Source organism: Mastigoproctus giganteus, chromosome 6 (assembly GCF_048544385.1).
Source record: "Mastigoproctus giganteus isolate SK-2022 chromosome 6, ASM4854438v1, whole genome shotgun sequence".
Lineage (NCBI taxonomy): Eukaryota > Metazoa > Arthropoda > Arachnida > Uropygi > Thelyphonidae > Mastigoproctus > Mastigoproctus giganteus.
The window spans coordinates 190,580,692-190,604,606 of record NC_143580.1 but is presented as its reverse complement, the minus strand read 5'-3'; the positions used below and the strand labels follow the sequence as shown (position 1 = coordinate 190,604,606).

The 23,915-nt window shown below is 38.0% G+C and overlaps 1 protein-coding gene across 4 annotated transcripts in view; it reads right to left on the bottom strand.

Annotated features, from left to right (window-relative positions):
• Positions 1-23,915, bottom strand: part of LOC150084832 (2-oxoadipate dehydrogenase complex component E1) — a 608,625-nt gene that overhangs the window by 330,155 nt on the left and 254,555 nt on the right. For all 4 annotated transcript variants that reach the window (XM_090376637.1, XM_090376633.1, XM_090376636.1 and 1 more), the window contains one exon: positions 10,005-10,078. In XM_090376637.1, the coding sequence (XP_090232763.1) occupies positions 10,005-10,078 (74 nt within the window). The remainder of the gene's footprint in view (positions 1-10,004; positions 10,079-23,915) is intronic.

Here is a 23,915-nt window from a genome sequence, read left to right as displayed (position 1 = left end):
TGATGGATCACCACAACCCAAAAATTTTGCAGACAGAAATCTGCAGGGACAGTGATGGGTGTGATATTTTGGGATTGTGAGGGGATAATACTCAGTGAATACCCAGAAAAAGGCACCACCTTGAATGCTGAACGTTATGCGGTCATGTTAGACAAACTGCATGCTGCTTTGAAGGAAAAGAGGCGGGGAAAGTTGTCAAAACACATCCTTTTCCTCCAAGGCAATGCTCCCTGCCACAAGGTCAGAATTTCAATGGCGAAAATTCATGACTTGAAGTATGAAATCATTGAACATCCCCCTTATTTTTCCAGACCTTGCCCCCTCGGACTATTATCTGTTCCCCAACCTCAAAAATGCACCTCAAAGGTACTACATTTAGGAACATTAAGAGATGTTATATCAGCAGTATAGGGGTGGTTTGCAGACAAAGGCTTCTATTACCATGGAATAGAATTGCTGCAGGAACGTTGTGCCAAGTGTATCAACTTGGAAGGGAACTATGTTGAATAAAATGACATTCATTTGCCACTGGCGCCATGTTTTCTTTCTGAGGCCGGAAACTCATCAAAACCCCCTCGTATAAATATAACCTAACGGGGGGGGGATTATAAAATATAAGAAAAAAGTATAAAAATAAAATGCAAGTAGAGTGAGAATGCAGATTATGAATGAAGTAAATGTATCTCTCCCACCCCTTCGCCTGGTGGGTTCCCCACTGCAAGCGAACATATACCACGCCCAGAGTGGGATGGGCAGTTTGACCTTCCTACCGGATTCAACACTACATGGACCTGACAACCATCACTGACAAAGAGATACTGCAGCTTTGTTGCAGACACACCATTTGGCGATCTGAACTGGGCGCTCTAACCCAGTTTCCTTTAAAACCCCATCCCCAGGCAGGAGATGGGTCTCTGTCTCCTGCCTCCCCTATACTTTGCCTGGTGGGGCTCGTCCCCACTGACCTCTTTGGGGATGCCTACTCTATCAACCCCATCCTTCTACCTGTTTTTTCCTCTGGTCTTGTCTCCTCCAACTCTAACTAAACCGACCCAGTGCACCCCCTAATTAAATGCCGCCAAATTCTAATCAATGTCTAGATTCCACAGCTTTATTCTAAATCTCTTTCAGCCAAATTCTAGTGTTCACCTTTTTTTTTTTTTTTTTTTATATATAGGCCTTGTCACCGAAATCCTCGGAAATTAGGTGGTGGGACCTGCCAGAGTACTTAAATAATCTACTGGGTGCCTGACCTGCCTCCTCGTGGCAAAGTGTGAGCAATGGCGGGTCCCAATAGGGGCCTGACGGCTAAATGGTCAGAGAAACAACAGAACATAACACTACACAACAAACCACTTCCCACACACTTTTTAAATTTTGAGCAGGCTCAACACTGACGGGTTACTTCCGCTTGTTCAGACTAAGAACCTGGGGGGGGGGGGCGGCATAGATTCAAATTGAGAAAAGACAGTTGTAGAATAGATATGTGAAAATTTGCCTTTAGCCAGCAGGTAGCAGGTTGCTGGAACAGACTTCCATCTGTTGTTGTGGAAGTTGATAGCTTAAATAAATTTAAGGCTGAACTAGACAAACATTTGTAGTGATTGGATGGGCGAAATGGGAAAGGGTTTTTTTTTTTTTTTTTTTTGGCTGATGCTGTATAAGCTTGCTTTCTTGAATCGTATGCCTCAACTAATACTAATGCTAAATCTCTGGCTTTCACAGAGTTCTGTGTCACATACAAGGAATACAATGTGGAGATGGGGAATACCCCTGCTGCCTCAAACAATTAACACACTTTACACTTTTACACTCCATTCAGTGCCTCCCATGGTCTTCCATCAAAGGATGTCAGTAGGATCTTGATCAACCTTGATGCCAAGAAAGCTCCAGATCTCGATGGTATTTCTCCATTTGTTCTCAAAACCTGTGCTCCTGAATTTACTCCTGTTCTATGTCGCTTTTTTTCACTTTCTTATTCCAGAGGTGTTTTTTCTTGTTTAGAAATTTGCTCAAATCCAGCGCCAGTTCCTAAAAAGTGACAAACCCTCCCATCCAATTATTGTCCCGTTCCACTTACTTCTACTCTTTCTAAAGTAATGGAGAAATCAGTTAACCACCAACTCTAAAAATATCTGAAACCTTCTATCTGATCAATGATTACAAATATGGATTCTGTCAGTGTAAATCCACTGATTATATACTGGCTTATTTTACCCATCTATGGGCAAATTCAATGGAAAAGTTTGGTGAAATTCAACCCTTGACAATTCAATGGCTTTTAATTGTGTTTGCCATAATGGTTTTATAAATATAAATAAGTAAATTATAACTAAGTAATTTTATAAATTATAAATAAGCTTTTATCTTATGGACCAATGACTGTTTATTGCAATTAGGTATCCAGTTTTCTCTCTGACTGTTCACTGCAAGTAATGATAGATGGCTCTGTCTTTTAACTTCTCCACTAATGCTGGTGTTCCCCACGGTTCAGTTTTTTCTCTCACTCTTTTCCTCTTGTATATTAACCCATTCATGGATTATCCTGAGATATCTCGTTTTTAGTTTTAAAAGTTATGTGGAACTACACGAAATATCTCACGATACAATAATACCCAAAGCAAACAATAATACCTTCAAATTTAGGACTGAAACATATTTTCTCAGGCATTTATCTGGCTAATTTTGCATTAGCCAGGTAAATCCCGAGATTTCTCAGGATTTTCTTACACCTGGATTTCGTTTTACTTATATTGTACAGCAATGTCAGAACAGTAACGCACGTTCCTGTGCCGCCAGTAAGCAAAATATAATTTGCTGTCCTAAATACAGAATACTGAACCCACAAAAATAATTCACAAAAACAATATTGAAAAACATTTCGGTGCCCTCTTGAACGGCTGTCCGTAAGCGACGCTTACCTCGCCTATCCACTTGCAGTGGCCGTGTGTTAGAATGTAGTTAGTTCGTGATTACTGCTTGTGGTGAGAGGTTACTGCTTGTGCATTCCACTTGATTTTTTAAATTTATTAGCATTAGCATTAGTAGAGGCATATGATGCAAGAAAACAAGCTTATGCAGCATCAGCAAAAAAAAAACCGCTCCCATTTCATGCACTGCCCAGAAAACTTCATATCTGCCTGCACAATTACCCACAGGTTCTTTTCGTTCTCTACCACTGTCAGTGTAGTAACACAGAGTTGATAATGTCACTCTGGGGTTACTGCTTCTCATATGTAGTACTTTACCAATTAATATTTGTTTGATATTTGTCAATATTAAACTTCATTTGCCACCTCTCAGCCCATCTGCTCAACTTTTCTGGATTCAACAACTCTAGATCCTGTTGCAGCAGCGTACTGTCATTAGTGTCGTTAACAACCCTGCCAACCTTCGTATTGTCTGCAAACTTGGACATTAAGCTTGATTTTTTTTTTTTTTTTTTAGGAGCATTAGCAACTAAGGCCATATTGCTCTGGGATCTGCAGTGGTCATTCCCTGACCTTTCCGCATCCTCCGTATTTGGTGGTGACGGGCTTGAACCCCGGTCTAATCAAGAAGCGTGTGCTACGCACTGCTGCTTCTTCCCACCTGGCTACGGAGGCGCCTCTAAGCTTGATATACCATCATCAATTATTTATATAATGAGTAATGAAGAGTTTTTCTGTTCCTTTCTTTTAGCTCAAGTGCTAATTTATTTAAAAAAATCTGTATAATTTGCACACTTTTTGGCATACATGAAATAACTCAGGATAGCCCAAATAAGTTAATTACTCCCTTGTATTTTCTATGAAAAAATTAATAAAGAATACAAAAAACTATACATTTGAGTATTCGCATGATGTATACTTTTAATCTGTAAAATAAAAAAAGTCGATCCGTTACAGCATATTTTCTGAAAAAATGTTCCGGGAAGGGGTTAATGACTTTTTTCCACTCACTGAAAATCTTATCTATAGTTCTGCTGATGACAGCACATTGCATTCCACCTTCCGGTTTGAGAAACCTTGTCTTGCACAAGCAGCTTTAATTTCTCCACTAACATTAACTTCCTTAAATGGTGCTCTCCAGTTAATTCTGCAGTGGGGCAGAGATAACTTAATTTCAATCCATCCCTTTCCATCTTGATATCTCACAAAACGGATTCTTCTGCTTCTGTGCTTATCAGTGATACTCAGATTTCCAGACATGATCACATATCTTTATTAGGGATTACTCTGACTCCTAATCTCTGTCTTGACATAAGCACTCATAACTATTGCTTCCTCTGCATATAATAAACTGGGTTTTCTCTTTTGCTCGTGGCATTATTTTTCTTCCAAATAGCTACACACTGTACAAATCTCAAATCCACCCTACCATGGAATACTGTTCCCACATATGGGACACTGCCCCCAAAACCTCTCTCTCAGGCTTATAGATTCCATTCAAAAGAGAGCAGTTAGTTAATTAATAACCCAACTCTAACAAAGTCTCTCCACTCTCTGTGTCATAGATGTTCTGTTTCTGCTGCATACCTTTTCTATAGATACTTCCACGGGTACTGTTTTTCTGAGGCAAACCAGTCAAAACACGTGCAGCAGCCAGTCACCATCCATTTACTGTCCTACTTTAAACACACATAATAAACTTTTCTTCTTTCTCATTTATCCCTTCAATTTCCATTTTCTGGAACAACCTCACTTTGACACAAAATTCCTGAAAATATCAATCTACAGAAATTCAAGTCTTTATCAATCTACAGAAATTCAAGAAATTCAAGTCAACAAGTATCTTTCTTCATCTTCTCAACCTTCAACCTACACATGGTAATAAGTACTAGAAGTTCTAATACCTGTTGAGTTTGGGGGTTTTATATAAAAGAAATTCTCCTTACAATGATATAAAGGTTGTCTTCTTCTTCATACACTTTTATACCACCAAGGGTCAGGAGTTATTAGGATTAAGCTGTTTAAAAAAGATTATCTATTTTTAAATTGCCTGTGGGTTTTGATGTGATCTGCAATTCTCTTCTTGAGAGAGAAGAGAGAGAGAGAGAGAGAGAGAAGAGAAGAGAGAGAGAGAGAGAGAGATGGTAGGTTCACACTATATGAGTTTGAAGGTGGTGGCATTCCTGTTCAGCATGGAATTCTGCTGACTTCCATCTAACAGTGATGCAGTTTTAATATTCATAGTTATTAGACATCACCAAAACAGCAAGAATTATATGTACTGATGTTTGTTTGTTATTTGGTTTTTAGGAGCATTAGCAACTAAGGCCATATTGCTCCGGGATATGCGGTGGTTATTCCCTGAATGACCTTTCCGCATCCTCCGTATTTGGTGGTGACGGGCTCGAACCCCGGGTCTAATCAAGAAGCGTGTGCTACGCACTGCTGCTCCTTCCCACCTGGCTACGGAGGCGCCTTATATGTACTGAATGTTGAAAGTTTGACATTTACTTTGATCAAAGTGTAACAAAGTTCTACACTACAGATGTATTTATCATCTGTATTATTTATCAAAATCGACCATGTAGTAGGCAATGGCATACCACCACATTATCTGATGCCACAGAGACCATAACAAAACCAACTCCAAAAACTGCTGTTAAAGGAAGATATGCAACTAGCTGGATGGATGGGATCAGTGAACCTTTGGGTGTGGCATTTTGCGATGCCGCTCATATAGCACATGATCGATGCAGTTGGAGGATTTTGTTGGTGGCCACAACAAGTTCTCAGGGAACTATGTGACTGGAAGAAGAAGAAGATTATATTGGGTGATTTCCATTTGCCTCCAACTGATTGGAGTAAATGGGAAGGAAACTCGACATGGGGAACAAAATTTGTAAATCAACTAGATGACAGTTATTTGTATCAACATGTCAGGGAAAGTACTAGAGAAAAGAATATCCTACACCGCATCATCACACATGAATCAGATGATATAACAGGGCTGACAGTAGAGGAACCAGTAGCAGGAAGTGATCACGGAGTTCTACGGTGGATGATGACGAGAGAGGTAGCAGAAGTAAAAGGCAAAGGAATCGGTTTTAATTTCAGAAAAGGAAATTACGATGCCTTAAGGTACTACATGGCCTCTATTAACTGGTAGATATCGTGCAGAAAATGAATACATTTGAAAACATTAATCACAGATGCCTTGAATGCGTATATACCATTAAAAAAATACTCCATGAGGAGGGTTCCAAGTTGGATGAATAGTGAAGTTGCCACATTACTTGAGCAGAAAAAGGTGGCATGGAAAGGTTACAGGGCAATAAAAAGTACTGAAGCCTATAACAGCTACAAGGTGATGTGTAATAGAGCCACAGAAAAGGTTTGACAGGCAAAGGCAGTTTGTGAGAAATCACTAGCAAACAGAGCAAAGAGGAGGGATAAAGAATTCTTCACATAACATATATAAATGCCAAGAAGAGCAGGATAAACCAGATCAGACCTTTACGTAAGGGAAAGGAGATAGTATTAAATACACCAGCTGCCATTGCAGATGAACTCAACAGTTATTTTGCATCGATATTTACAAATGAAAAGCCTTTTGTGGCAATGGGAAATTGTGGGAGCAAAGTTAAAAAATATGTAATTAATGATATTGAAATTTCACAAGATTATTTAATGAAAAAACTTTCGAGCCTACAGACCAGTAAGGCTCCTGGAGTTGATGGAATATACCCTATAATCTTAAGGGAGGCAGCAAGCAAGTGCATTGAACCACTGAGGCTAATTATGCAAGCATCACTAGACTCTGGGGAGATTCCCTTGGATTGGAAAAGTGCCAATGTATCTCCCATACATAAGGGTGGCTCTAAAAGTGAAGTTGGAAATTATCGACCTGTCAGTCTGACTTCAGTGGTAGGGAAAATCATGGAGGCAATGATCAAGGGTGGAATTTAGGATCATTTGGATTGAATTTCAATTCTCAAGAATACTCAGCATGGTTTTGTAAAGGGATAATCATGTTTAACAAATCTGGTTCGCTATTTCGAAAGGATCACTCACAAGCTGGATTTAGGGAATAATTTCGACATTGTTTATTTAGATTTCAGCAAAGCTTTTGACTCAGTCCCACATGAGCGGTTGCTTTATAAGCTGGAACAGGTTGGAATCACTGGGAAAATCCTTAGATGGATAGAAGGATGGCTTCAGGGCAGGAGGCAAAGGGTTGTGATAAATGGCTATTCCTCAGATTGGTCTGATGTAAGAAGTGGGGTTCCCCAAGGATCAGTATTAGGACCACTGTTGTTTTTTAATTTTCATAAACGACATTGATGAAGGAATAGAGGGCGTGATGTCTCAATTTGGAGATGATGTTAAAATTGGTAGAGTAGTTAATGATCACTGTCAAGCTGAGCTTCTTCAGAGAGATCTAGATAGACTTCAGGAATGGTCAGAAAAATGGCAGCTATGCTTTAATCCAACAAAGTGTCAGGTATTACACCTGGGAAACAGTAATCCCAAAATAACTTATTCACTTGGTGGAGTTCAACTAAACCCAGTACTGGAGGAAAGGGACTTGGATGTTACGATACGGTCAGACATGAAATTCTCTGAGCACTGTAAACAGGTTGCAAGGAAGGCCCATGGTGTCCTATCGATGATCTATCGAACTTTTGCAAGTAGAGATAGGGACGTGATAATCCCATTATATAAGGCTTATGTTAGACCACACTTGGAATACTGTGTTCAAGTATGGAGACCACACCTAAAGAAAGACATCGAGCTTCTTGAAAGGGTGCAAAGACGAGTAACTCGCCTGGTGAGATCGGCAAAAGGGCGTCCTCATGAAGAAAGACTTCGAATATGTGGGTTGCAGAGTTTGGAAACTAGACACCTTAGAGGAGATTTGATTGAGGTGTTTAAGGCTCTGAGAGGCATCAGTAAAATGAATGAGGACAAAATTTTCAAGATTATAAATGATGCTAGAACTAGGGGACATAAATTCAAGTTACAGGGGGAAATGTTTAGATTGGACTGCAGGAAGTTTTATTTTAGCCAGCGAGTTATAAATTACTGGAATAAGTTGCCTTCATGGGTGGTAGAGGCCGACAGTTTGGGGAAATTCAAAGGTCATCTGGATAGTTTCGGGTAAGGGAAGCGCATAGGGTGATAGGTTTAATTTTCTTTTTTTTTTATTAATTATTATTATTTATTTTTTTTGTTTTTATCATTGTTTTGTTCGGATTTTCTTTTTTTTTGGCTGGTGCAGCATAAGCCATAGGCTTTCTTGCACCATGCGGCCATTACTAATACTAATATATCTAAACAGCTGTATGTTCTTTTCTAAGTCTTTGATGATTCAATCTGTGCTTTGTCCAGAGTACTTTCTAACAGATTCTATAAATGTCCAAATGTAGGCAGGCATTAAATTACTATGCGGAGTGAAAGGATTTTAATTTTAAGCAATGACAGAGAGAACATAATATAGTTACGAACAATACTTAGTTTACAATGTACTTTTATTCTTCAGACTGCCACCATTTTTGGGCAAACTGAAACAACCCTTGCCAGGAATATAATTTTGATAAAGCAATACAGGCATTGGTTTGAACCATTGGTAATGATTTATTTTCAGCAGGTACTCATTTACTAATTTACTGCAGGACAAATGCTTAAACTGTATTGGCCATTAGTGGGCCATACCAAAATTGTATGCAATTTCTTCTGTTAGTGTGAGGTTGTATGGTTTTAGGTGTATCAGTGACTTAGAGACCATATTACACTATACATATATATATATTATGTCTGTGTGCATTATAGCCTTAGATGCTAATGTGCCATAAAATCCTTAAACAACCAACAACTATTATGTCTGTAAATTGTGGTGTGTTCTGTGGTCAATTTGCCTGAAGAAAAACCCAAACTTCCACGAGGAAACAACCATTCAACCCTCACTTGAGACCAACTAACTCAGCCATGTTGTGCAGAAAGCACATAAAGATTCCTTGCATCATTGGCAAGGGCCGTAACTACGCAAGTTTAAATCCTGTAAATGGAGTAAAAAATTTTTATGGAATTTTTTCGGCTATGTGAAATCAATACACTGTGTCTGTAAATCAGTATAGTCTTCAGCTGACATGCCTGCTTGGTTTTCTGAAAATCCATAGGTCTAATTAAATTCATAAATAAATCGTAACTTTCTGCTCAAAAATGATCAGGTCTATTTAGGAGTGGCATTTAATTCTTAGCTTTACCCATCCATTTGATGTCTATGTTAGTGGCAAAATGAAGAATTTGGGAACAACAGTCCAGATCTATGGAAAAAAACTATAACAGTTATAGACTGCAGATAAAACTGGAAAAGTAATGCTAGCAACAATGCATGGTTTACCATTATTTTTAAGATAAGTTTTCCTTTAACAATATTAAAAAATTAATATTACTAATATTTTTAAAAATTAAAGGCTTCAAATATACTCCTGATTAAATGAAGCTTCTTTTAAATAAAAATGTTCAACCCTTTAGTGAGCTCACTGTATGCATTTTGTACAAAATTCAGAAAAACTTAAAAATTTAAATATCTGTTAGAATTACATCAATGTGAATTTTAATATTCCTCAAATATGGTATTTACTTTCAATCAGTATCATTAATTAATTTTTATTCACAGAAGTATAGATATAAAAAATTCTTTCCAGTTCCATGCTTTTGTACAAAGTGTACCGCACCACTAACCTTACACCTTTGAATTTGGCTTCAGTTTTTCTTGCTTTGTAGTCCTGAGCACTGAAAATGAGGTAGTCAGGAAATATATATAATATATTCCTCCCCCCCCAATAATAAGACTGTTTTATTAAAGATATTATTTGCTCTTATTATCCAATAATATGTCAGAATCAAGAATAAAATTACAAAGTACCATTTTTCAACTATTTCTTGCCTTCTACCAAAAAAAGCTAAATGGTGCACAAAATACACCAAGTGCCTGCTCTTGAAAATTTTTTTCTGTCTGCTAGAGGGTTAATAATAATGAAGAAAAAAATAACAAAATAAAAATAAACATACCTCTAAATGTGAGGGATTTGGCAACATTGTTACATGAACCACCTTTTCTCCATATTCTAAATTAACAGAACTAGCTACAAATTGAAATATATTTTTAGTCCTTATATAAATTTACCTGCATTTTGACTGCACATACATTTTTTATTATTAAAATAAAATATCAGAACAAAAAATAATACCAGCATATTATTTATAATTTTTTAAAATAAAAAGCTTAATTTGCATGCAGCATTTTCAAATGGATTAAAAACAGAATGCACAAACCTCATTATATGATGCACTATATGGATTTTGTGGCTCTCGATCAGAAAACAAATTTGAATACATTTTTAAATTAATTTTAAAAATATTTTTTAAACCTTTTCCATTAAAAATGGATAAGCTTAGAAAAAATTTATTATTTTTGAAGTAACAAATTGCTCCTATCTGCACACTACAAAAATATTCCTCCCTTTCTGAAATAAGCTTACATTACAATACCACATGTGTATAAAAAGTATAGAAGAATAGATGTTGCTTTTTAAAATAAAATGAGTTAAGTTGGTTGGCTGATAAAAGTAACTAAGTTTCATTAAAAGTTACTCTGAAAAAAAAGTATCTTTTTAAAATAAATAATTTCATGAAAAGTAAGTAAAGCTACTTTCAAGTTTGTTTTTTTCTTTATATCTTCCACTACCTTACACCGAATAGGTTTTTTTTAAACAAAGAAATACTAAAACTGCTAGAGAAACATGTGAAATGAAAAATGTTTATTCTATGGAGTTTGTAACAAAGATACCTTAATTACCTAAAATATTTATTAAGTGTCAATAACCCATGCATTTTGAAAGGTGCCCAGACGCCTCCGTAGCCAGGTGGGAAGGAGCAGCAGTGCGTAGCACACGCTTCTTGATTAGACCGGGGTTCGAGCCCGTCACCACCAAATACGGAGGATGTGGAAAGGTCAGGGAATGACCACCGCATATTCCTGGAGCAATATGGCCTTAGTTGCTAATGCTCCTAAAAACCAAATAACAACATCCTTATGCCCAAATGTGATACTTAATGTGATATTTGTTTTAACTGATGCAACTTGCAAATCTAAATAGAAAGAAAACTTGTGCATATTTGATATTTAAAAGAATGTTTTGTAAGGGTTTTATATATATATGCTGTGCCGTAATACATGTGAACCATATCGCATATAGGTGGTTATTTTTTGGTCAATATATGTGTCAGGGGGCGCGCGCTCTCTCTCTCTCTGTGGTTTCTCTCTTTATAGTTTATTCCCCTCGACTTATGGCCGTATTACTTTTCCTGTGATAATTGTTCTAAATGAGATGATTGTCAGGCTAGGACAAAATCCGTGCTCTCTGCAAATTAAAGGCTGTTCTAGCAATTAACCGCTGAGGAATCGGATTCGCATTGTGTTAGGTTGGACGATCACAAAGTGTCAACCCGACCCCCGCTCTTACCTTAATCGGTTCGTACTTATATCTGCTGGTGTATGAGAATATGGGCAGAGAGAGAGAATGAGACATTATGTAACACATAAAAACATTTATTTTAACAAAAGAAAGCATCCGAACAGACTTACACTCCATCTAGTGGCTTGTGTAAAAGTAAAATTATGTATATATATTGGTTCAAAGTTTCTGTTCATAACAACAATATTGTATTGGCAAAAACATCTTTACAACATACTGGATTCTGGTATCACTGGAACTATTCCTTCAATAGACTTATTGTTTGGCTCTGGTTCAACAAGCTACAACATTCACAAAACAATTCAATTCACAAAACACTTCAACATAGAACAGAACGGTTGGGGATAGAAGAATCTTAGGCAAAGTGCTTTTGATGTGCTCGTCACTTTAGACCATCTTGCATCCGTTCTAATGTGAACAGGCTCACTACCTCCCGGTTCTTATTCTCACAGCACTGTAAGATTCTGTGTACCAACTACCATTGGAGAATTTCCCTTTTATTATTAAATTAACATAGATTAAATATTTAGGAAGGAAGCATTAGAAATGGTATCTGTTTGTGTTATGTTCACGAGGTTTACTTTCACAATGAGATAATGGCTTACCAGTTAGATCTCTTGCTTCAGGATAGATTTTGAGACCACCTTCCCTCTGGTTGGAACTAGGGTGTGGTCTTCTGAGCCATGTTTCCTTTGTCTCGGTTTCTCCTTGGCCCTTCTTAAGGCCAGAGCGATACACGACTGCAGAACCTCCCCTTCACATTGTTAGGACTCTGGACGTTCGAAGATGAGACGTTCTACTCTCCTTCCAGTCTCTGGTGGAAAAGCTAAACGGTCTCTCCTCCTCCCTCTCCTCTGATCTTGCCTTTGTCTCTCTCTGATTACACCACTGTCTTGCCATCTAGCTATTCAACTGTGAGAAGCCAACTGCCATCTCTCTCGGTGCCTCCCAGAACCCCTTTATATACAAACTTTATCTCGTTCTACATCACGGTGATAGAATCATCCAAGAATGTCCATTCCGCAGGGACACTACCATTTTTGGTAATCATCCCAAGAAAACTACTGAACGTCCCGCCCACGCTGTAGCAATAAAAGCCCTTCTTAGTACCATTGTGGGCGTGAGAACTAAGATGATCCGCTCTGTTGGTGAGAGGCCAACGATAGAAAACTAGGGCGAGGGAATGTGCATTATCAGACCATACACTCTCTCTCTCTCTCTCTCTCTCTCCCTGGAAAATAAGTTTCTCCTCTGTTATTGTATTAAACGTAAGTTCCAAATGAATATAGTTTTATAACTTTATCCTACAGATTCCCAAGATATGATATTAGCAGTAAAATAGTTGATTTTGGGTAGACCAGAGAGTTTTAAAGAAGCGTTGTTTTAATAAATTAAAATATCCTAAGACACTGTATTAGCTATTTATCAGTTAATAGATTTCCCCTGATTATTGAGAGATCCTGAAACTCTTGGTCTAACATACGAGTGGTGTAAAAGTAAAGGCACATGAAATGAACTGCTTCATTCTGTCGGTACACTGAACTCTGGGCTGTTAGCATCAATGATTCATTCTACTTTTAAACCATTACTTACAAATTTTCGGAATGTTAATGATTTCAGAATGTTATTATTTCTCAACATTCTGAAAATTAAAGCATACTGAATGTGTTCCTCAAATATACGTGGCAGCGAAATGTTAAGCTGACTTTTGTGGCCAAGCCATATTTCGATTGTACTGTAAACAGTTATATTCAATATATAGTAGAAAGGTAATAGAAAACTCAACCTGGTGGATACACTTTTAGAGTTTCTGAGGAAGTACCACAGCCATTGATCACTCATTTTCAGAGTTAAAAATGAGAATCTTTAATGGAATGTGTAGAATGCAATAATCTGAAAGAGAAGTGCTGCATTAATACACTTCTAACTCACTGCAAAACTGATTCTCTATTCTGAAAACACTTTATTTCTATATTCTAAAAATGCCTTTAATTATTACTACTATAAATTCTGAGAATTAATAGTTCAACTCTTAATCTGGGAATTAATAGTTCACCTGTTAACAAGTACAGACCACACTGAGAAAAATTCTACCCCGTTAGACTTGCACAGTCTCTCAAGGGCCGAAATGATTAACAGGACTCTCAACATGTACTCCCTCCTATTGTGTCTGGGCTTGCAGACACTTTCAAATTTAATCCTAACTCATGCCTTTTTCCCAACATTGTCATGTACTTGTTAATTAAATCCTGATTTTCTACTCTTAATATCACTAGTGTCCACATGTACAACAAAATCACCTTTTATGTTCTTAAAAGATGATATCTGCTCTACAAAATCATCAACTTTTGTCCATGGCAGGCGTACCCTGGTCCTATTCCTCCTATCTCCCTAAAAATGTTGAACCAATAATAACATGTAATCCGTGAAATCCTGTAGCTATAAAAAATACTCTACCATATGAAGAGTCGGCAATTGAAAATGAAGCTTGTGAATATTCTCATCTTTGGAGAATTGTAAAATATACTCCTAATACAATTCTAATTGCCGTGAATTAGGGTTGAATTTGAAAGTGTCTGCAATTCTGCCCAGACACGATAGGAGGGAGTATATGATGAGAGCCCTGTCGATCAATTCGGCCCTGGAAAGATTGTGCAGGGCTCAAGGGGTAGAATTTTTTTCAGCCTGGTCTGTACTTGTCAGGAGAGACTGCTTCAACAGGGATGGGATACACTTAAATAGAAAGGGTGCAAGAATGTTTGCTGATGCTATCGAGGCAGTGTTAGGTGGGTCGGAAAACTGCTATATTGGGGGGGATACAAGGACTAATAGATTAACAGTAGCCACTGGCAGAGGAGAAAGTGATTCTTGCACTGCTTCTATTGGAATGAGCAGCAGCCTGGAAAATAAGATGCAGGATATTACAGAGACTGCTGGGAATCATGGGGGTACAAGTGAACACATGGGTTGTGTTAGGGTGGCTAAGAGGAAGAGCAGGTGCATATATACATTTCACCCCGGGGGCTCACATCTGGTGAGTATGGGCTTGGCAAGCCTAGGGTCCTGAGCTGGATATCATCATTCTTCTCTTTCTTGGTGATGCCTTTCTGCTTCTCTCTCTCTCTCTCTCTCTCTTTCTCTCTCTCACACACACACACACACACACACACACACACACACACACACACACACACACACACACACACACACACACACACACACACACACACACACACACACACACACACACACACACAGGGGGAGTAACGCGGGAATTTTTTTTTTTTTGGCTGGTGCAGCATAAGCCTCAGGCTTCCTTGTACCATATGGCTAATAATAATAATAATAATAATAATAATAATAATAATACTTGCGTGTACACCAATGCTAGGAGTTTAGTAAATAAAATTGATCAATTTGAGGTATTGCTCAAAACATCAAAGGCAGATATGGTTGGGATTTCAGAGACGTGGTGTCACACAGATATAAGGAATGCAGAACTGGAATTTGGGGAGTACAATGTCTACAGAAAGGATAGACAGGATAGGAAGGGAGGAAGGGTTATGCTATTAGTTAAGAAACACATAAAATCCAAGGAAGTGAAGCCAGTCGACATCGCTGGACAGTGCAGTGTCAAGTCAGTTTGGTGTGACATAAGCATTGGGAGATCAAAATTGAGAGTAGGAGTGTGCTATAGGCCTAATGACTCTAATGAGTATAATAAGAAACTGTACAGAGAAAGAGTGGGCCAGTAAATCAGAGAGTCTTATAATGGTGGATTTTAATTTCCCAGATAATGACTGGAATTTGGGGGTTGGTCACTCACACACTAGCAAGGCTTTTGTGGATTTATTCAATGATTGTTTTCTACATCAGCATGTTCGGGAGGCAACTAGAGGGAGTAATAGTCTTGATTTGATTATCAGTAGTGATTCTTCATACATTAAGAATCTGCAGATAAATGAACCACTAGGTGGCAGTGATCACAGTGTTCTGAAGTGGGAGTTACTCAAAGAGGTAACTACCATTAGGGGTAAAGGGAAGGGGTATTGCTTTCGTAAAGGCGACTACGATGGACTGAGACAGTATTTAAATTCTATACAGTGGGACCAACTGATGATGTTAACAACAGCAAATTCAAAATGGGAAGCATTCAAAGAACTTATCTTGGAAGCTACTAGGCTTTACATACCAACTAAGAAATATTGTTCAAGGTTTAGGCCTAAATGGATGTCAGATGAACTAATGAGGCATATGGCAGAGAAGAAAAATGCATGGGATACATACAAATTATCACGTGACACAGAAGCCTATGACAGATACAAGTTGATCTGTAACCAAGTTACAAAGGAGGTTAGGCAGGCGAAGGCAGATTACGAGAGAGATCCTTGGCAAGGGATGCAAAGAAAAACAGCAAAGAGTTCTTTACTTATGTAAACTCTAGAAGGAAGGGGATGAATCAGATTGGTTCACTTGATATCAATGGGTCAACTGTTGATGACCTTGCTCAGGTAGCTAACAAACTAAATGAATATTTTGCATCGACATTCACACATGAGGAGTTATTCAGTGAGGGGAATGCCAGAGGTGTATTCAACTCTGGCAGTAAGTTAGAGAATCTTGTAATAACTGAAAGTAAAGTGGAGGAGAAATTGTTGAAGATAAACACAAGAAAGGCACCTGGGGTGGATGGGATCTATCCAGTTATATTAAAGGAGGCAGCAAAGGAAGTAAGCAAACCCTTAGCCATAATTATGAGAGCTTCCTTGGACTCAGGGGAGGTACCCATGGACTGGAGATGTGGAAATTTTACCCCAATTCACATGGGAAGATCAAAGGCTGACACAAGTAATTATAGACCTGTGAGTTTAACTTCTGTTCCCGGAAAATTAATGGAGGCACTGGTTAAAGAAGCTCTGCAGGATCATCTAGACAAGACTTCAGTTATAGCTCGGACACAGCATGGTTTTGTTAAGGGGACGTCTTGCCTGACCAATTTGATTGGATACTATGATGCAGTCACAAAAGATATGGATGCAGGGAATAACTTTGATATTATATACTTGGATCTTAGAAAGGCTTTTGATACTGTTGCACATGGAAGACTGCTACACAAATTGGAGCAGTGTGGCATTGGAGGCAAATTGCTGCTATGGATAAAGGGGTGGTTGAGGGGGAGAAGACAGCGAGTGGTAATCAATGGACACTGCTCATTGTGGACTAATGTTATTAGTGGAGTCCCTCAGGGTTCAGTATTGGTCCTTTATTGTTTTCTGTATTTATAAATGATATTGATGATGGTATATCAAGCTTAATGTCCAAGTTTTCAGACGATACGAAGGTTGGCAGGGTTGTCAAGGACACTACTGACACCATGCTGCTGCAACAGGATCTGGAAAGGTTGAGCAGATGGGCTGAGAGGTGGCAAATGAAGTTTAACATTAACAAATGTAAAGTACTACATATGGGAAACAGTAACCCCAGAGCAATGTATCAAATCTGTGGTACTACACTGACAGTGGTAGAGAATGAAAGGGACCTGGGGGTGGTTGTGCAGGCAGATATGAAGTTCTCTGAGCAGTGCAGACGGGCTGCAAGAGTAGCTCATGGTGTATTGTCAATGATATATAGGAATTTTTCTAGCAGGGATAAGGAGGTGATCATTCCCTTGTATAAGGCAATGGTGAGGCCACACCTAGAGTACTGTATAGAGGTCTGGAGGCCTCATTTCAAGAAGGATGTAGAGCTGCTGGAACGAATACAGAGAAGGGCAACAAGATTAGTGAATGGAACAAAGGGGTGCTCTTACGAAGAAAGGCTTAAGTTTTGCGAATTACAGTGTCTGGAGATTAGGCACCAGCGAGGTGATCTGATAGAGGTGTACAAAGCCTTGAATGGTTTGAGCATGCTCGATGCTGATGGGATTCTTCCTCTTGCTCAGAATAATCACCTGAGAGGGTATAAATTCAAATTGAGGAAAGACAGATGTAGGATAGATGTGCGGAAATTTGCCTTTAGCCAGCGGGTGGTTGGTAGGTGGAACAGACTTCCATCCCTTGTCGTGGAAGTTGATAGCCTAAATAAGTTTAAGGCTCAGCTGGACAGGTATTTTGAACGAACAGAGGGGTGAAGTGGAAGGGGTTATTTTTTATTTATTTATTTTACTTTATTTATTTATTTTTATTTTTTGGCTGATGCTGCATAAGCTTGCTTTCTTGCATCAAATGCCTCTACTAATGCTAATCTCTTTTGCACAACACATTTCCCATTTCCCCAACAATTACTACCTCCTTTAGGATTGCCACTTGTGTTGCCTGATGCATAAGTGAGGGCTCTAGCATTGAGTTGGGTAGTCAAGAGTTTGATGGGTCCCTCATTTTAATAGCTTCAATGTCCCCCCCCCCCCCATTCTTCAAGCTTGCATAAATGCCCATCAAAACGCTCAGTTTTTGCCTAATTTCTTTGTACTGTTTGCACTGAACAAACACACAAAGACAGCCCCTTTGACTTCATTATGTTTACTTCCAGATAGATACACAAATATTGTATAATGAATAATTGTATAAACAATGAAACTAGTTTTATTTATTGGCTAGAAAACATGTAATAAATGGTTAATATAGTTAATATACTGTATTTTCTGGATGAGATGGTACTTTTATATAAAAATTTTAATTTATTTTGATCCCTTGTAAAGAACTCTCCAAGTTGAACAGCATACTTCATTTAAAAATTTTATACTCATTGTACAGCACAAACCAAAAGTCAAGTGTCAACAAATATTAGTCATGTTGAACAGCTTTTTAACTATAATGACCTCTGCATTCTGTAAATATTTCAAGTAAAATCATAGCAACCACTTGAATTTTGTGCCATATCATGATTTCACATCACACAAAAAATCTACTGGAATAAGCAGCAGCCTGGAAAACAAGATGCAAGGTATTTCAGAGACTGCTGGGAGTCATTGCGATACAAGTAAACACATGAGTTGTGTTAGGGTGGCTAAGAATAGGAAGAGGTGCATGTATACTTGCATATACATCAATGCTAGGAGTTTGGTAAATAAATTTGAAGAATTTGAGGTGTTGGTCAAAACTTCAAAGGCAGATATTGTTGGGATATCAGAGACGTGGTGTCACACAGATATAAGGAATGCAGAACTAGAATTTGGGGAGTAGAATGTGTACAGGAAGGATAGACAGGGTAGGAAGGGAGGAGGGGTTAAGCTATTAGTTAAGAAACACATAAAATCCAAGGAAGTGCAGCCAGTGGACATTGCTGGACAGTACAGTGTTGAGTCAGTTTGGTGTGACATAAGGGAGATCAAAATTGAGAGTAGGAGTGTGTTATAGGCCTAATGACTCTGATGAGTATAATAAAAAATTTACAGGGAAATAGAGTGGGCCAGTAAATCAGAGGGTCTTACAATGGGGAATTTTAATTTCCCAGATACTGACTGGAATTTGTGGGTTGGTCACTCACACATTAGCAAAGCTTTTGTGGATTTACTGGGATTGTTCTCTACATCAGCATGTTTGGGAGGCAACTAGAGGGAGTAATACTCTTGATCTGATTATCAGTAGTGATTCTTCATGCATCAAGATTCTGCAGATAAAGGAACCACTAGGTGACAGTGATCACAGTGTGCTGAAGTGGGATTTACTCAAAGAGTTAACTACCATCAGGGGCAAAGGGAAGGGTTTTTGCTTTCATAGAGGCGACTACGGTGGTCTGTGACAGTATTTAAATTCTATATGGTGGGACTTGATTTGATTTGATTTTGGGTTTATTGGCGCAAAAACAACTAAGGCTATACTGCGCCATATATGGTGGGACCAACTGATGATGTTACCAACAGCAAATTCAAAATGGGGGACATTAAAAGAAGTAATCTTGGAAGCTACTAGGCTTTACATACCAACTAAGAAATATTGTTCAACGTTTAGGCCTAAATGGATGTCAGATGAGCTAATGAGACATGTGGTAGAGAAGAAAAATGCATGGGATACATATAAATTAATGGGTGACATGGAAGCCTATGATAGATATAAGCTGGTCTGTAACCAAGTCACAAAGGAGATTAGGAAGACAAAGGCAGATTATAAGAAATCTTTGGCAAAGGATGCAAAGAAAAACAGCAAAGAGTTCTTTATATACGTAAACTCTAGAAGGAAAGGGATGAATCAGATTGGTCCACTGGATATTGATGATTCAACTGTTGATGATACTGTTCAGGTGGCTAACAAACTAAATGAGTATTTTGCATCTACATTCACACATGAGGAATTATTTAGGGAGGGGAATGCCAGAAGTGAATTAAACTCTGGCAGTGAGCTAGATGATTTTGTAATAAATGAGAGGAAAGTGGGGGGGGGGAATTGTTGAAGATAAACATGAAAAAAGGCACCTGGAGTGGATGGGATCTATCCAGTTATATTAAAGGAGGCAGCAAAGGAAGTAAGCAAGCCCTTAGCCATAATTATGAGAGCTTCCTTGGACTAAGGGGAGGTACAGATGTAAATCATGGACTGGAGATGTGCAAATGTGACTCCAATTCACAAAGGAGGATCAAAGGGCGACACAAGCAATTATAAACCTGTTAGTTTAACTTCTGTTCCAGGGAAATTAATGGAGGCACTCGTTAAAGAAGCACTGCAGGATCATCTAGACAAAACTTCAGTTATAGCCCAGACACAGCATGGTTTGGTTAAGGGGAAGTCTTGTCTGATCAATTTGATTGGATACTATGATGTGGTTCACAAAGATACTGGATGCAGGGAATAACTTTGATATCATATATTTGGATCTTAGAAAGGCTTTTGATACTGTTGCACATGGAAGACTGCTGCACAAATTGGATAAGTGTGGTATTGGAGGCAAATTGCTGCTATGGATAAAGGGATGGTTGAGTGCGAGAAGACAGAGAGTGGTAATCAATGGACACTGCTCTTCGTGGACTAATGTTATTAATGGAGTCCCTCAGGGTTGTGTTGGATCCATTGTTGTTTTCTGTATTTATAAATGATATTGATAATGGTATATCAGGCTTAACGTCCAAGTTTGCAGACAATACGAAGGCCTCCAGGATTGTTAAGCACACTAATGACAGTACACTGCTGCAACAGGATCTAGAAAAGTTGAGCAGATGGGCTGAGAGGTGGCAAATGAAGTTTAACATTGACAAATGTAAAGTACTACGTATGGGAAGCAGTAACCCCACAGTAATGTATCAACTCTGTGATACGACATTGACAGTGGTAGAGAATGAAAAGGACCTGGGAGTAATTGTGCAGGCAGATATTAAGTTTTCTGAGCAGTGCAGATGGACTGCAAGAGTAGCTCATGGTGTCTTGTCAATGATATACAGGAATTTTTCTAGCAAGGATAAGGGGTGATTATCCCCTTGTATAAGGCAATGGTCAGGCCACACCTTGAGTATATAGGTCTGGAGGCCTCATTTTAAGAAGGACGTAGAGATGTTGTAACGAGTGCAGAGAAGGGCAACAAGATTAGTGAATGGAACAAAGGGTTGCTCATACAAAGGAAGGCTTAAGTTTTACAGATTACAGTGTCTGGAGACTAGGCACCTGTGAGGTGATCTGATTGAGGTGTATAAAGCCTTGAATGGTTTGAGCACGCTCAATGCTGATGGAATTCTTCCTCTTGCTCAGAATAATTAGCTGAGAGGGCATAAATTCAAATTGAGAAAAGACAGTTGTAGGATAGATGTGCAGAAGTTTGCTTTTAGTTGATTGGTTGAACAGACTTCCATCTTTTGTTGTGGAAATTGATAGCCTAAATAAATTTAAGGCTGAGCTGGACAGGTATTTGGAATGAATGGAGGGGGTGAAATGGAAGTGGTGGTTTTTTTGGCTAATGCTGCATAAGCTTGCTTTCTTGCATCGTATGCCTCTACTAATGCTAAAATGTAAATAAATTGTATTTCAATCACATTTTAATAAAATATTGGTAGAAGTATTAAATAATTTTTACAAGAAAGTTTTCATTTATTAAAAAATCATAATGATTATTTCTAATTCTATATGATTTTCAAGAAATGCAAAACTTAATGCTACTTTGAGAAAATACTGCAAGATTAGGAAAATATTCTTTCTAGAAATAAACTTCTTTGGCAAGACAATTCTTCTTTCATGAATAAAAATTATTAAACAATAATTGAAAATGAAAATTTGAAACCCACACTAAGTGCCTTACAGTATATATACACAAGTTTATTTGACTTGTCATATCAAATGACAATTGTAAATGTGCATCTACATTTACACATGAGTAATTCTTTAGGGAAAGAGATGCCAGAAATTTATCAAATATGGATATTGTAAGGATACTATTGAGAAAGATTTAAAGTACTCCCTTGTGATGATTTAATTTGGTAATAAACTTTTTTGAAAAGTAAACTATATTTAAAGTTATTTGAGAATGACTATTATAAGAACCCAGAAGTTGTTATTATTGAAAAAGTTGGAGTTAATGATCCGAGGAGTTGCTTAACAAGTACAGGAAAACACTGAGGAAAAGTCGCAGGTTAGGATTAAATTTGAAAGTGTCTGCATTTCTGCACAGACAAGACAGGAGGAAGTATATAATCAGAGCCTCATGAACCAATTCATTCTCAAAGAGAGTGTGCAAGGCTCATGGGTTATAATTTGCTCAATATGGGTTGTGCTTGTTAATAGGAAACTGCTTTATCAGGAATGGAATACACTTAAATAGAACAGTTACATGAATATTTGCTGATAATATCAAGGCAGTGTTAGGCAGGTTAGAAAACTGCCAACTTTGTGGGATACAGAAACTAATACATTAACTTCAGTAGCCTCAGGTAGAGGTAAAAGTGATTCTTGCATTGCTTCTATTGGAATATGCAGCAACCTGGGGAAGCAAGATGTTAGGGATTGCAGGGTCTGCTTGGGGTCTTCAAGGAACAAGCAAATACATGGTTAAGCCCAACTAAGAATAAGAATAGGTTCAAGTATATTGGCATGTACACTGAAAAAAATAGAAGCATAGTAAATAAAATTGATGAATTTTAAATTACTGATGAAGTTACTGAATACGGATATTGTAAGGATATTGGAGATGTAGTGTCACTCAGATATAAGAGTGAAAATTTTCAATAGGGGGAGTACGATATGTACAGAAAGGATAGATGGGTGGGGAAGGGGGGTTATGCTTTTAGTTAAGAATCATAAAATTTAAGCAAGTCCATCCAGTTGATATGGGGAGTGAGGGGATGGGCAATGTTCAGTCAGTTTGGTGTGACAGAAGCACTGAGAAAACAAAAATGAGAGCAGGAGTGTGTTATAAGTCTAATGACTGTAATGAGTATAATGAACAACTGTACAGAGAAATAGAGTGGGCCAGTAAATCAGAATGTCTTATAATGGGGGATTTTAACTTTCAAGATATTGACTGGAACTTGCAGGTTGGTTACTCAAAGACTAACAAGACTTTTTTTAGATTTATTGGATGGTTGTTAAGAGATGCAACAAGACAGAGTAATACTATAGATCTGATTATCAGTAGCGATGTTTCATGCATTAAGAATCTGCAGATAAAAGACTAACTGGATAGCAGCAATCACAGTGTACTTATGTAAGATTTACTTAAAAATGTAACAATAATCAAGGGTACAGTTTTTAGATTCTATACAGTGGGCCCAATTCATGGTATTATCAACAGCAAATTCTAAATGGGAAGCAATTAGGGAAGCCAACATAGAAGCTACTAGGCTTTTTATACTAACCAAGAAATGGTGTTCAAGATTTAAGACCTAAATGGATGTTATATGTACTAATGAGGTTTGTGGAAATTAAAAAAAAAAAAAAAAAATGAATGGGATGCATATAAATTATCAGGTGACAAATATAAACTAGTGCTCAATCAAGTCAAAAAGAATGTTAGGCAAGAAGGCAGCTAATGGGAAGTCGCTGGCAAAGGATGTAAAGTAAAGCAGCAAAGCTATCTTTACTTATGTAAACATTAGAAGAAAGGAGATGAAACACATTGGCCCAATTGATATGAATGGTTTAACTGTTGATGAACTAGCTCAGGTTGTTTACAATTGAAGAGGTATTTTGCATCTACATTTACACATGAGTAATTCTTTAGGGAAAGAGATGCCAGAGGTTTATCAAATTCTAACAGAAAGGTAAATGATTTTGTTATAACCGAGAGGAAAATGGAAGAGAAATTGCTGAAGCTAAACATAAGAAATATACAAATATACACACAAACACACACACGTGTGTGTGTGTGTGTTTGTGTGTTTTTTTGTAGTTGTTGGCGCATCGGCTTCTGTGGCCATAATGTACCTCCCAAGGTTTTTGCAGTACTTTGATCCAAGCCCGAGGCGGGATTCGAACCCATGACCTTTGGGTTGCCAGGCAGGCACTTTATCCACCCGGCTAGCCTGGTCGGC